General features: G+C 45.6%; 1 protein-coding gene across 2 annotated transcripts; it reads left to right on the top strand.

The window, feature by feature from the left end:
• The first annotated feature begins 3,584 nt into the window (after positions 1 to 3,584).
• On the top strand, positions 3,585 to 7,139 carry LOC143296080 (interferon regulatory factor 2-binding protein 1-like). 2 transcript variants are annotated; one of them, XM_076607838.1, is made up of 3 exons: positions 3,585 to 3,705; positions 4,258 to 5,991; positions 6,538 to 7,139. In XM_076607838.1, exons 2-3 carry the CDS (start codon positions 4,295 to 4,297, stop codon positions 7,025 to 7,027), a joined length of 2,187 nt encoding a protein of 728 aa, XP_076463953.1. In that variant the 5' UTR covers positions 3,585 to 3,705; positions 4,258 to 4,294; the 3' UTR covers positions 7,028 to 7,139. The 2 variants fall into 2 exon arrangements, with proteins under 2 accessions (XP_076463953.1, XP_076463952.1); XM_076607837.1 differs by having other exon boundaries at positions 3,585 to 5,991.
• The last annotated feature ends 8,537 nt before the right edge of the window (positions 7,140 to 15,676 follow it).

Raw genomic sequence — 15,676 nt, forward strand, 5'->3', positions numbered from 1 at the left:
TATCGTTTGCGATGGCAAAAACTTTTATGATGATGATGATGATAATAATAAATAATCATGGTATTCATATAGCGCTGAATCTTGTGCATAGACAAATCAAAGCGCTTTCGCACCAGTCATTCACACGCATGCATAACTCTAAAACTGTAGAAACTAAAGACAAGGAAGAGGCAGGGAAGGGAGGCAGTTCTGGGAAGAGGTGGGTTTTAAGGCCACACTTGAAAGAGCTGAGTGTGGAGACTTGAAGAAGCGAAAGAGGAAGTTCATTCCAACTGCAAGGTCCAGATACAGAGAAAGAACGGCGGCCAACAGCCGAGAGTTTGAATCTGGGTATGCGTAAAATAGAGTGGATCCGAAGCTGATCGTAGTGAGCGAGATGGAGTGTAGATGGAGTGTATGATGATGGTGATGATTGTTATTATCATCATTATCAAAATCATCATCAGTCATGTAATCAGTTTCGGGGAACAGGGCTACACCATTATGTCTACAAGATAAATGAATGATTGCTCTCCCATTTGCCGACACGTGGAGTGGAGGGGGGGGAGGGGAGGGGCTGGGGCGGGGAGTGGCTGGGGGACCCAGTGGTTATGTCAGTACACGACAAGGAAGAAGTTCGAGTTCCATCACACTTCACTTTCAGCAGTGGTCTGGGTTCTAGTCTTACGGTTCTGACGATAAACCGAGGTCCCGTGTGCAGCATGCACTTAGCGCACGTAAAAGAACCCACGGCAACAAAAGGGTTGTTCCTGGCAAAATTCAGTAGAAAAATCCACTTCGATAGGAAAAACAAATTACGTTAACGGCATGCAGAGAAAAAAATACACACACACACAAATTGGGTGGCGCTGTAGTGTAGCGACGCGTTCTCCCTGGGGAGAGCAGCCCGACTTTCACATAGAGAAATCTGTTGTGATAAAAAGAAATACAAATACAAATAGTCTTACGGTTTTGACGATAAACCGAGGCCCCTGCTGCCAGTAGTACATAATGCACTTTAGCACACGTCAATGACAACAACACTACAACAACAACAACAAGAACAACAGAGCAGTCAATGCCCTGTCTCTCGAACAAAATTTAATCCAATATGATCAACAGAATTGTGCAATCAACAACCATCCACCTGAAGATCTAGTCATCAGCCCCATCCACATGTAATATGCGGCTTCTGTTCAAACGTGAGTGTCTGTGTGTGTGCATGTGTAAGTATGCACAAGTTTTTATATTAATATGCACTTGTATGTATCCTAATTTCTACTGTGTCTGTGTTTGTGTATGATTTTCGATTTATGTTTGTACCTTGTTACGTACATTCCCACCCAATATTCCTTGTGACCCGGATACACTTGGTAATAAAGACATATTCTATTCTATTCTATTCTAACAAGAAATAAAAGTTGTCCATGGGAAAAGTATGCAGAAAAATCGACTCCGTCTCTGATACGGGAAAGCAAATAACACGGCACTTTCAGACAGAACTGAAAAAAAAAAAATAAATAAATAAATAAAAGAGTGGCGCTGCACTCAGCTGTGGCGATGTGATCTCCCCAGGGAAAGTAGCCCGAAACTAACACAGAGAACAACAACAACAACAACAAAACAACCCCACAAGCATTAGCATTCATCCACATAATAACACTAAGTTTGACCATTCAGTAAAAAACTAACAAACAAACAAACAAACAAAAAACCCCACAAGATTCGTGAACGATAACGTGTTTCCAAAACAAAGTTCAACTCATTTATTATTTCATTGGCCAGACAATCGAAAGACTTTTTTTTTTTTCCTTTTATTCTTTTTTTTTTTTTAACACCAGGTTGGAGATTACAAGCGGCCTCACTTTTTCCCCGTTCACCTTGAGTGTGGCGGGCTGTGTGTGTGTGTGTGTGTGTGTGTGTGGCTGTCTGGCGGTGTGTGTCTATGTGTCCTTGGCTGTGTGTGTGTGTGTGTGTGTGTGTGTGTGTGTGTGTGTTTCGTGTGTGTCTGTGTGTGTGTGTGCGTGTATCTGTGTCTGTGTGCGTGTGTGTCTGTGTGTGTGTGTGCGTGTATCTGTGTCTGTGTGCGTGTGTGTTTGTGTGTGTGTTTGCGTGTGTCTGTGTCTGCCGGTGCGCACGTGTGTGTGTGTGTGTGTGTGTGTGTGTGTGTGTGTGTGTGTGTGCGTGTGTGTGTATGTGTGTAATCATTCGTGTGTGTCTGTGTCTGTGCGTGCATGTGTGCCTGTGTGTGGGGGGACATGTGTGTATGGTGTGTGTGTGTGTGTGCGTTTATGTGTGTGTATGTGTGTGTGCGCGTGTGTGTATGTGCGTGCGTGCGTGTGTGTGTGTGTGTGTTAGTGTGTATGTATCTGTGCCTGTGTCTGTGTCTGTGTCTGTCTGTGTATGCGTAGCCTCTGTCTGTGGTTCTGTTAATGTGTGTGTGTGTGTGTGTGTCTGTGTGTGTGTGTGTGTGGAGGGGAACGGTGGGGATTTGGAGGGGGGTGGGCGGAGTAGTGGAGTGCACTTGACAAGCTGACAAGGCCACAGCCATCGAGGGGTCAGACTACCAGGCCAGACCTGTACTGGGCCACTCGTACTACGTGTGTGTGTGTGTGTGTGTGTGTGTGTGTGTGTGTGTGTTTGCGCGTGCGCGGCGCGTACGTGTGTATGTGAGTGTGTGTGTGCGTTGTTAGTGTATGGGGCGGGGGGATGTGTGTGTGAGTGTATGTGTGTGTGGAGGTGTGTGTCTATGTGTGTGTGTGTGAGTGCGTGTGGCTTTGTGTATGTGGCTCTGTGTGTGTGGCTCTGTGTGTGTGTGTCTGTGTGTATGTGTGACTGTGTGTGTGTTTGCGTGCGCACGTCTGCGTGTGTATGTGTGTGGGGGGGAGGAGTGTATGTGTATGTCAGTGCATGTGTGTGGAGGTGGGTGTCTGTGTGTATGTGTGTGAGTGTGTGTGTGTGTGTGTGTGTGTGTGTGTGTGTGTGTGTGTGTGTGTGTGTGTGTGTGTGTGTGTGTGTGTGTGTGTGTTCGTAAGTGTGCGTGTGTGTGTATGTGTGTGTGTGTGTGCGCGCGCGCGCGCGCACGCGTGTGTGTGTGTGAGTGTGTTTGTAAGCGCCGTCCGTGCGCGTGACAAACACTGAGTATGACATAATAACACGCACCGGACTGGCTTCCCTTTCTCTTTCTTTACTCCCCACCCCACCCCACCCCATCCCACCCACCCCCACTCCCGCACCCCCCAACACTCACCCTTTCTCCCCTCCCCTTTCTCTCCTTCCCTCAACTCTCCACAAACCTCCCACCCCCTACCCCCACTGCCGCCCCCTCTCTCTCTCTTTCTCTGTTACACCACTGTCGACACCCGACGCCATGTTCGTTTCCTTTTTTTTTCAGCTTCTTTTTTTTTTTCTTTTCTTTTTCCTCCTTTTTTTTCTCCCCACCTCCCCCTCCTCCCCCCTCCGCCCTCCCCCCATGGCAGTTTGAGGCGCATGCGCTTTCCCTGTCCGTCTGGCCAGACAGCGTGCGGACGAACGTGTCGTCAAGTCAGTCACTGCATTGGCCGTGTGTGTGTGTGTGTGTGTGTGTGTGTGTCGAGTATCGTCGGCACACGTTGTTCTGTTTCTGTGTCGGTGTGTGTGTTTCTCTCTCTCTGTCTGCGCTCATGTTTTGTCTGTTATCGTCGGTTACTTTGCTCCGTACGTACGTCGTGTGTGTTTGCCGGGAAGGTATTTCAAAACATTTCTCCGTCCGTTTTAACTCTTCTTAAAACTGTGTGGAAATTGTGTCTGTGACAGGAAAATACGTACGAGTTTGGCCCGGAAGATATGTAAAAAAAAAAAAAAAAAATTCTCCCATTCTTCTATTCTAAAAAAATATATATGTGGATATGTGTCTGTGAAATGAAAAACGAACGGTTTGTGCTACCTTCAAACGGGGTCGGATTTTTGTAGATGTTTCTTGTTTTTGTTTTTGATATGTTTATGTGTGTGTGTTTTTGTTTTTTACTTGGTGGTAGGGGTGGGGGAGGGTTAACAGTGGAGTGTGACTGAATTTCTTCGTCTGTGCCGTGTTGGGGACAGTAAGTTGTGACTCGTGTGTGCAGAACGCGCGCGCGCGCGCGTGTGTGTGTGTGTGTGCTGTGGTTGGGCCATTGTTTTGGTTGGGGTTTGCGTGTGTGGGTGGGTGTGAGTACTTGCTTAGGTGGTTTCAACGCAGCTGTGGTGATGTTGTCAGTTGTGGAGGCGGTTGGTTCAAAAGTGGTTGTGATCTGTGGCTAGATTGACCGGACTTGACTCAGTCAGTGATTCAGTGAGCATGGCCATGCCTCAGCGAGCTCACCGCCAGCACTGCTACCTGTGCGACCTACCACGCACCCCGTGGGCAATGCTGCACGACTTTTCCGAGCCCGTATGTCGGGGTTGCGTCAACTACGAGGGCCCCGACCGCATCGAGATGGTCATCGAGGCAGCCCGGCAAATGAAAAGGGTGCACGGTGTCCAGGAAGGCAGAGGCCCTCCTCCCCCCACGCAGCATCCGTCCCCCGGTGGTGGTGGTGGTGGTAGTGGTGGGGGCAGTGGTAGTGGTGGTGGTGGTGGTGGTGGTCACCACAACAAACCGCCGCACCCCGTGCACCCTTTACAGATGCCGCCCAGACATCGGGGGGAGGTGGTTGGGGGCGGGGCGGATCCTAACCACCACCACCACCACCACCCCCACTACATGACGGATGGGGGGCGTCACCACCACCACCACCACCACCCGGGTGCCCCCCTCCACCCCTTCACTGGTCCTGAACGGATTCACGCCCTGCACGATTCTCGCATGGGGTCGCTGTCGGCGGACTTCCCGACGCAGCCGCGGCAGGTGAACGGAGCCCCCCTGGCGGTGGCGCACAGATGGGGTGAGGACCACGGGGCCACGGACCTCACCAGGGGCAGCCCCCGAGGAGGAGCCCACCACGCTGTCACGCAGCTCTCATCAGCGCCAGCCATGGGACCCCGACACCTCCACCTCGCCCAGCCAGGGATAGGCAGCAAAGACATGGAGGTGGACGACCGTCACAGGGACAGGGACGGTGAAGGGGGAAAGAGTGAGCCCTCCGCCTCAGTCTTGCCCCCCGGCGTTCGCGACACCCTCACCTTGCTGACAGCCGTGGTTCCGTTCCGTGTGCGCCACAAGAAAGACCAGTCGTTGGTTGCACGTGTGCTGGCTTTCGAAGCAGCCGTCAAACAAGGTGGCAGCGTCGGTGGCGGTGGTAGTAGTGGTGGTGGTGGTGGTGGTGAGTTTGAACTCAAAGTGTTGATGGAGTACCCGCTGGGCTCGGGCAACGTTCACAGCAGCCTGGCAGGGCTGACGAAACAGATGATGAACGACAGCAAGGACAGTGCGGGCAAGACTCTGCCCTCGGGGATCAAGCACATGGAATACGAGATGAAGCACAACGGCGGCGACTGGCGCCCACTGAGTGATCTCCTGCCGGAAACGGCACGCGCTTTCAGGGAGCCGCTGAAGCGTGACGCCATGCCCACACCCTTCGTGGACAGCTCCGTACCCCTGCCCCGACTCCACCACCACCACTCCCTGTTGTCTGCGGCAGCGGCGGGGGCAGGAGGAGGAGGAGGGAGAAGTAACAGCCGCCTCTCGGACACTGACCGGAAGCGGAAAGCCTCCCCACCGTGCAGCGAGGATGACGCCCTCGGCAAACTCTCCACGCTGGGGGATCACCGGCGTCAGATGTCGTGGATGCAGAACCAGGCAGACGCACTCAAGTTGACCATTTCCTCCTCCTCCTCCTCCTCCGGAGTCTTCAACAACGCAGGCCTCCCGTCCTCCACCTCCCTGTCCCCCCTCCACCGCCACCACCACACCCCCACCCCTCCCGATGCCACCGCCCCCTTCTCTGGGGGGAGCCACAACAACCAGTCTGGACCGTCCCCCATAGCGGCGCTCATGACTGCGGCTGCCGACAGTGTGCCCTCTGGAAGCAGTAGTTGCAGCAGTCAGGGAAACAGGTGTGTTTACGTATTTTGTACGCGTACACGTGCGTAATAAGCATGTGTATGAATGTGTATTTGTGTGTTTATATATTATGTGTGTGTGTGTTCGTGTGTGTGTGTGTGTGTGTGCCTATGTGTGTGGAGGGTGGCTGCTATGTACATGTATATGTTAAAATGTATGTATGCATTGTGTGTGGTGGAGGGGTCAGCTGCTATGTACATGATATGTATGTTAAAGTGTGTGTGTGTCTGTGCGTGTGTGGAGGTTGGCAGCTATGTACATATGTATGATAAAATGTGTGTGTGTGTGTGTGTGTAGTTTGTTAGTCACATTTTGGTGTGTGTGTGTGTGTGCGTTTATGCATGTGAACGTAGTATTGATTTAATATTTGAAATATATTTTTTTTAATTTTAAAAAAAGAAAAGAAAAGAAAAAAAGTAGTTTGTAAAGCATCAACGGCAGATTTCTGGATAGCGTACCTGTTATTATTATCATTATTGTTATTATCATTAATAGAAGTAGTAGTATATTATTATCAATACCATTATTATGATGAACAGGTCCCGTCACTCCAGCTCATCCCCCAACAACAACAACAACAACAACCACTACCCCCACAACCACCATCACCACCACAACCACCAGCACCAACGACTCCGCACCTCAAGCATGACCGCTGGGCCCCCAGTGTCCGACACAGGGGTGGGGAGCAGCACCATGCCGGAATCCACCGTGGGGGGCCCTCCTGGGGGGGTGGCGGAAACGCTGAAGTGCACCCTGTGCCAGGAGCGCCTGGAAGACACGCACTTCGTGCAGTGCCCTTCTATTGCCGACCACAAGTTCTGCTTCCCTTGCTCCCGCGACTACATCAAGAAGCAAGGCGCCGGCGCCGGCGCGGAGGTGTACTGCCCCTCAGGAAAGAAGTGCCCCCTGGTTGGATCCAGCGTGCCCTGGGCCTTCATGCAGAACGAGATCGTCACTATCGTAGGGGAGGAGGAGGGCCCTGGTACCAAGGAGTCCGTGAAGATTAAGAAGGAGCGGGACGGGTGATTTGGAGAAAGAGCGGAGAATGAGTGGGACTGGTGAGTTTGGAGTTCTTCGACATGGAAACGGTGAATTAAACCGTGCAGAAATTCGACTCCTTGGACATGGAAACGGTGAATTAAACTGTGGACAAATTAAACTCCATGAAGATCAAGAAAGAGTGGGATGGGTGATTTGGAGAAAGAGCAGAGAATGAGTGGGACTGGTGATTTTGGAGGTCTTGGACATGGAAACGGTGAATTAAACCTGCACAAATTCGACTCCATGAGGATCAAGAAAGAGTGGGACAGGTGATTTGGAGTTCTTCGACATGGAAACGGTGAATTAAACCGTGCAGAAATTCGACTCCATGTAGATCAAAAAAGAGCAGGACTGGTGATTTGGAGTTCTTAGACATGGAAATGGTGAATTAAACCTGCACAAATTCGACTCCATGAAGATCAAGAAAGAGTGGGACGGGTGATTTGGAGAAAGAGCGGAGAATGAGTGGGACTGGTGAGTTTGGAGTTCTTCGACATGGAAACGGTGAATTAAACCGTGCAGAAATTCGACTCCATGTAGATCAAAAAAGAGCAGGACTGGTGATTTGGAGTTCTTAGACATGGAAATGGTGAATTAAACCTGCACAAATTCGACTCCATGAAGATCAAGAAAGAGTGGGATGGGTGATTTGGAGAAAGAGCGGAGAATGAGCGGGACTGGTGATTTTGGAGTTCTTGGACATGGAAACGGTGAATTAAACCGTGCACAAATTCGACTCCATGAAGATCAAGAAAGAGTGGGACGGGTGATTTGGAGTTCTTGGACATGGAAACGGTGAATTAAACCGTGCACAAATTCGACTCCATGAGGATCAAAGAAAGAGCAGGACTGGTGATTTTGGAGTTTTTGGACATGGAAACGGTGAATTAAACTGTGCACAAATTCGACTCCTTGGACATGGAAACGGTGAATTAAACCGTGCACAAATTCGACTCCATGAAGATCAAAGAAAGCAGGACAGGTTTTTTTGTTGAGTTCTTGGACATGGAAACGGTGAATTAAACCGTGCACAAATTCGACTCCATGAAGATCAAAGAAAGAGTTGGGCGGGTGATTTTGGGGTTCTTGGACATTGAAACCCTTCACAATGTCTTGTATATTTCGTTTGGGTCGATTTTTTTTTTTTTTTTTTTTTTTTTTTTTTTTTACGTTTGATTGAGTGGACATGGAAACGGTGAATCAAAAACCGTGCACTATATCTCATGTATGGTTCGTTTCGGTCGATTTTTTTTTTTTTTTTTTTTTTTTTACGTGGCGTTATCAACACTTAACACTGACAATAATGTGTGTGATTTCATTGAACACTGATCCTTCTCATAGTGTTTTTTTTTGTTTTTTTTATCGTTTCAAATGTGGAACTTTCATCATTTGTTGACATGTTGAGTATGAAAAATCATTACACTGTTCCATATGATTTTTCTTCTTTTGATTCTTTCTTTTTTCTTCTTTCTTTTTTTTTTTTTTTAAAGCTCGCGACATGTATTCATAAGATAGTGGAAAGGTTTAAGATGTGTCAAGATTTTGTGTGTGCGTATGTATATAATCCATGCATGTGTTATGTGTAATTTGAGAGTGTGACGTACATGCGTCAACACACCTGTACACGTGTGTGTCTGTCCGACTTGTGCGTGTGTTCTTTCTTACCGTACAGTCCTTTAATTAATCTGATCGCTGTTCTGCACTTTACAATCGGGCTCTTCGTTTCATGCCTTGGCTTTGTGTGTGTGTGTGTGTGTGTGTGTGTGAGCTTTGTGCGTGTGTGTGTGAAGGTTTGTGGTTTGGTGTTGGTGATCATGCGTGCTTACGCGCGCGCGCGCGCGCGGGTGTTTGTATACAATGTGTGAGTGCGTGCGTGGATGGAGGAGGCAGGGAGGTATTGAGGGTGTTAGCGTGTGTGTGTGTGTGTGTGTGTGAAATTCATTGCAATTTTTTTTTCTCGTACATAGTTGTCAGAGCATAGTGTACGTGTACATTCTGGGTGTGTGTTCGGTGGTGTGTAGACAGATTTTTGTGATGGTCATGCGTGTGTGTGTGTATGTGTGTGCGAGTGTGTGTGTGCGAGTGTGTTTGTGTGTGTGTGTGTGTGTGTGTGTGTGTGTGTGTAAGAATTGTCAGAGTATAATTAATGTCAGAGTGTCAAGGATTTATTGTGCACAATGTTCAGTGGAGCAGAATCAAGCTAGATTTATTTGTTTCACATTTGAATCCTTCATTACTTCCTTCTTGTTTTGTTTTGACCGCCTTCTGTAACTTATCGATGCATCTCTTTATTCGGTAAAGTAATAGAGTATAGTTACTGTGAGTAACCATGGAAGGACAAAGTTCCAGAAGGCTGATCGAATTTTCAGAAACACTATTTCCGAATCTTTTTTTTTTTTTTTTTTGCTTTTTCTGTAATATGAAATCCATCGATAACTATATATGTAAAAAGCCCAATAAAGCTCAAATAAAAACAACAACAAAAACAAACAAACAAAACAAAACAAACAAACAAAAGCTCACAAACAATATTTACCTTTATCATAAAAAATTTAAAAAAATCGCGTGAAAACTGGCATTGTCCATAAAATTCTTCTTCATCATTCATGGGCTTTCAGCTCCCCCCGTTCACTCGTATACATGTACACGAGTGGGCTTTTACGCGTATGACCGTTTCTACCCCCCCCCCCCCCCCCCCCCCCCCCCCCCCCCCCCGCCCCACCCTCCCCCTCCCGCCGTGTAGTCAACCATACTCCGTTTTCGGGGGTCGTCCATAAACAAGATGGTAATGACGCAAACTGAGAAGAAGGATAAAGAAACGGAAAAAAAACAACCCAAAAAACCACCTTTGGAAAGCGAAGATGTTTCCACGGCATCGATTTCAATTTGCAGCCAGGAGTAGTGCCAGACAAGGTATTTGCGTGCCAACTGGGCGGTGGTCCTAGCTCTGTCCTGTGCGGCTCTGTCTGCTGCTGTCATGTGTTGCTTTGCCTCACTGTACGCTGTAGGACAGGAGGTTGAGATGGAAGAGTTAGCGTTTGTCTGTCTGCCTGCCTGTCTGTCTGTCTGTCGGTCGGTGATCCAAAGCCATCCAGGTAGCTTGACTGTCTTAGTTAGATTCAGTTTCCCAAGGAGGCGCCGCTACGTTCAGACAAATCCATGTCTCTCTGTCTGTCTGTCTGTCTGTCTGTCTCTCTCTCTATATATATATAGAGAGAGAGAGAGAGAAGAGAAAAGAAAAACAAACACATCAATCTGTCAAATATATATATATATATATACGCTCTACCTCATCTGATAGGCAGATGCCACAACAACAGGAATACCCAACACGCTTAGTCAGGCGTTGAGTGCATGTATATATGAATGTATATTATTTGTGTACCTATTAGAGTGGAATTCTTTTTACAGAATTTAGCCAGAGGGCAACGCTCTTGTTGCCATGAGTTCATTTACGGCGCGCCAATTGTGTACCGCACACGGGACCCCTGTTTATCGTCTCTCATCCGAATGACTTGACGCTCATTTTGATTTTCCAGTCTTTTTCTTCTTCTTCTTCTTCTTCTTCTTCTGCGTTCGTGGGCTGCAACTCCCACGTTCACTCGTATGCACACGAGTGGGCTTTTAAGTGTATGACCGTTTTTACCCCGCCATGTAGGCAGCCATACTCCGCTTTCGGGGGGGGGTGCGCATGCTGGGTATGTTCTTGTTTCCATAACCCACCGAACGCTGGCATGGGTTACAGGATCTTTAACGTGCGTATTTGATCTTCTGCTTGCATATACACACGAAGGGGGTTCAGGCACTAGCAGGTCTGCACATGTGTTGACCTGGGAAATCGGAAAAATCTCCACCCTTTACCCACCAGGCGCCGTCACCGTGATTCGAACCCGGGACCCTCAGATTGAAAGTCCAACGCTTTAACCACTCGGCTATTGCGCCCGTCATTTTTTTTTTTTTTCCAGTCAAACGTGGGGGAAAGGGCGAGAACGGGATTCGAACACAGGCCCTCACGGACACTGTATTGGGAGATAAGCGTATTTACCATTCTACCACCTGCTAACCAGTCACCACACGAAAGGAAGCACAGAAGAGTACAGCCTTGTTACGTCGTGTCCAACCTAAGTTGACCTCCATTGCAATATCATCATCATCATCATCATCATCATCATAATCATCACTATCCATCAGTATAGAAGAAACAAAAACTTACCATTGGTTGCCAGTCAAGCTCAAATTTAAGACTGTGAACAGTTGCGATGTCTTCGCTGCAAATCAGTTTTACGTTGGAATTGATCTTTTATTTCTTTTGAAGAATTACAGCTCATTACGATTTCGAAACTGTGGACTGTTCGACTGGTTTGGATTTGGGGTTGTTTGTGAGAACAGAAAGTTTCTGTTGGTGTGTTTTGTTGTTGTTGTTGTTGTTTGGTTTTGGTTTTTTGTTGTTGTTTTTTTGTTGTTGTTTTTACTTTGTCAAACTACGTATCAATTAATAGAGCAGTTGAGAGTTCGATTAACTAATGGTCTAGTTTTGCAGTTTTCAGTTTACTGAAGTTATGGATCTAGATGGCTGATGGATTGGTTTGTGTTCGTTTGATTTGGTTAATCGATTTATTTCAATGAGAAAATTAATATGATGGTGATGATTTTTCTTTTGTTTTATTTGTTGTTGTTTTCAACTGTCCGTGTTTTGCGGAGTATCATTTATGAACAAAGTTGAATGCACGGTATACACGTGCATAGCCCACGCCCTCTCAAACGATTCCCAGCGATTTCATTTATGTTTGCTGTCACGTACTTCGGTGGTTAAAAATTAAAACCATGTGCGAGAGACAAGAAGTAGCAAAAACAGGGGGTGGGATCTTCCAATTTATTTCTCCACCCCAGTCAGTCAGTAGCACGTAAAATTCTTTCATCATTCTTTGCACAGAAGACTTGCTCACTTGTAAATCGCTTGCAACTTCTCTAAGAGATTTGTGGGTCCCTAGGTTCTCCTCCTGGGATTGAATCAGTTCCTCAACACGGCCCTTGTTCTCCTCTGAACATTTTGCCAATTTTATATGCTACTGACCCTGTAGTGCGTATTTTAGCGACAAGTGTATTTACAGTGACATGACTCCACCCCTTGCCTGGAAATTCCTTTACCATCCTTCTTCCACCCCAGCCTTTCTCCTTGAAACAGTTTTCAATGGTAACCTTATCACTTTCACTCAAAGGCATGGTTGATCCTTCCAAACTGAAACTTTGGACAGAACTGATTTTAGATACAGACGACAATAAAAAAAAAATCAAAAAAATCAATAGACTTGACACCCAGACAGGCTATTTTTAGACTGACACTGATTGACAGATGCCAACACCTGGCAGCTGTCATGAACATGGTGAAGGTCACATTGCACAGCTCTGATATTGGATTTTTTGACATGCTGTTTTGAATTTGACAATACTCTCATAATCTGCGTCCGAACTTATAGATATTGTGCAGACTTGTTGATGATACCCTGAGGTTACTGTGTGAAAATTTTCAATGTATTCGGTTTCTCTATCACTGAGAAAATATTTGTCAAAAAGCGGTTCACTTTTTGGGGGGATACCCGATATATATATATATATATATATATATATATATATATATATATATATATATTGCATGCACTCAAGGACTGACGAAGCGTGTTGGGCTGTCCTATGTTTGTATGATAGTCAGTCGTGTCCGACAATGACCATCATAACAGCAGAGGAGGCATCTGCTATCCTGGCTATCTAGGCTAGAATTTGATCATTATGGAGAGTGTCTTGCCCAAGTTACATCCCCACTCTCTCGGCAAAAGAAGGTGTTAGGACAGTCGGTGTTTGGATGGTTGGTTCCCCAAATGCTAAACTAGCCCCCCCAAGGCTACATGCAGCACTAGGAACCAGTGCAGTTATTGCCGCCTTATTTCAGAATCATAGTCCTTCACAAAAGGCTAAGCAAAAGACTAAGAAACCATTGGTCATACAGATCTCACTTTGCTGTTGGCCTGGCTGTTAGCTTATGTCAACCTGAGATAAAAGCTGAACGTTGGGCTATGCTGCTGGTCAGATGTTATCTGCATATTAGATGTGGTGTGGCGTATATGGATTTGTCCGAATTCGGTGACGCCCCCTTTGAGAAACTGAAGCTGAAAAGCGTCCTGTCTCTGCTTTCATATGCTGTGTGTGTGTGTGTGTGTGAGAGAGAGAGAGAGAGAGAGTGTGTGTGTGTGTGTGTGTTAGATAATGAGAATAATTGAGTGAAGTGTGAGTGTATTTGTTATATGTGTCTGTCCGTGTGTGTGTGTATTTGTGAGTATGTGTGTGTGTGTGTTTGTGTGCGTGTGTGTGTGTGTGTGTGTGAATGTGTGTGTGTGTGTGGTCTCAAAGATGAAAGAGTGTAGTAAACGTGATGTGTTTTCAACAGACAGCATTTTGATTCAGCATTTTAAGAAAACATTCCAATGTTGATGCTTTTCTGTACATAAGGCGGATCACAAGTGAATGTGAATATTATATTCATTTGTATGTGTTTTCTGTTTGTTTGTTTGTTTGATTGATTGATATTTCTAAAAAAAGAATGAGTGAAGATGTGATAGTGTGACGATAGTTCCACTGCTTGTCTGAACACGCATTTCACAGATTCCTCGTGTCACTGGTGAGAATGTATTGAGGTATGAGATAATGTCATAATCATTATTACTGATCAGTGCGCTCATGTGTTCTAATTATAATGATGATAATGATGGTGATATTATTATTATTATCATCATTATTATTATTGTTGTTGTTGTTGTTGTTGCTATTATCATTATTATTCGATACCACTATCATTATAAATCCTTTTAGATAGGTTTATGGTCACGATTATAATGGTGTGTTATAATTGTCTCACATCGTTATGTATTATGATTATGATTATTATTATTATTAAACCGATAGACTCCATGTAACGCAAGAACTCTGAATGTCACACATAACCAGTGCTATCTGGACGTTACAGAGAGAGAGAGAGAGAGAGAGAGAGAGAGAAGGGGAAGGAAGTAATCAAGTCGTATCGGACAGATTTACCAAATTACCTTCCCTCCCCAATAAAAAAAAAAAAAAAAAAAAAAAAAAGCAAAACAAAACCAACAACAATAGTAGCAAACAAACAAACAAAAACCGCCTCCACACTCAACATTCTGCGTTCCGACAGCGAACTAACAATAGACAGATCAGTTTCAGTTTTCAAAACAATTATTATTATCATTATCATTACGACGATGATTGCCCTTTTCCTTTCAAATCATTTCTTTCCTTATAGATACATGAACACCCTTCCGTATATTACTTGCATGGTTTTGAAAGATACTGAAATGTAGTTTTTCCTAAAACAAAAACAAAAATATAGGAATTCTTTTTCTTTTTTTCTTTTTTTTTAATGATTGTAGGCATCTAGTTGAAGTATTGATTTTCACATTTTAAATGCTATCATTAATTTTTTCTTAAAATTAAAAAAGATAGGTGAGGTGGTATGTATGTATGTATGTATGTATAGTGAGTTGGGAGATAACAGGATAGATAAACCATCGGAACGTGCGTCTTTCCATTTTGTTAAAGGTAAAAAAAATAATAAAAAACAGCAACAAAAACATATCTTGTTTGCCTGTGCATTTTAAAAGTTCCTAATGTAGTTCACGGGGCCGTTTAATGTAGTCCTTCGGCGCATCTTCAATTATTCGTTGTCTTTGTGTATTTCATTCGTCAGATTCTGGCTGTTTTCCTGCAGCGTTCGATGGGACTGGCTTCTTTCTTCACACACACACACACACACACACACACACACACACACACAGAGCCAGACACACACACACAGCCACACAGCCATACACACACACAGAGCCACACATACACACACACACACATATACACATACACACACTCACAGACACACACACAAACACAGTCACACACATGCACAGAGCCACACACACACACACAGAGCCACACACACACACAGCCACACACACACACGCAGCCACACACAAACACAGCCACACACACACAGAGCCACACACACACACAGAGCCACACAAACACACAAACGGAGCCACAAACACACACACACACATGTACAGACACACACACTCACAGACACACACAAACACAGCCACACACACACAAATGGGTATGAAGAATGGCTGAGGGAGTGGACGTAGGGAGGGTAGGCGAAGGGGGTGGGAGGGAAGATAATGCATTTCAGTTTCAATTTCTCAAGGAGGCGTCACTGCGTTCGGACAAATCCATACTTATACGCTGCACCACCACCACCACCACCACATCTTGCTAGGCAGATGGCCTGACCAGCAGCATAGGTCAACGCGCTTAGTCATCAGGCCTTGAGTGCATGCATCGATATTCTGTGTACACCTTATCGGAGCGGGTTTCTTCTGTGCCACTTTGAACATCATAGATTACATTGTCCGGTAGGTTAGGTCTTGTTGCTGCTGAGGGAGAAACAAGATTAAAAAAAAAAAAAATTATAAAAAAAAAAATTTAAAAAAAAAACATCCTGTGTACTTCATGTCGTACTGAACGATCTACCTCGCCATTAAAAAGCGCTGAATTGATTTTTAT

This window comes from Babylonia areolata, chromosome 21 (genome assembly GCF_041734735.1).
Source record: "Babylonia areolata isolate BAREFJ2019XMU chromosome 21, ASM4173473v1, whole genome shotgun sequence".
NCBI lineage: Eukaryota > Metazoa > Mollusca > Gastropoda > Neogastropoda > Buccinidae > Babylonia > Babylonia areolata.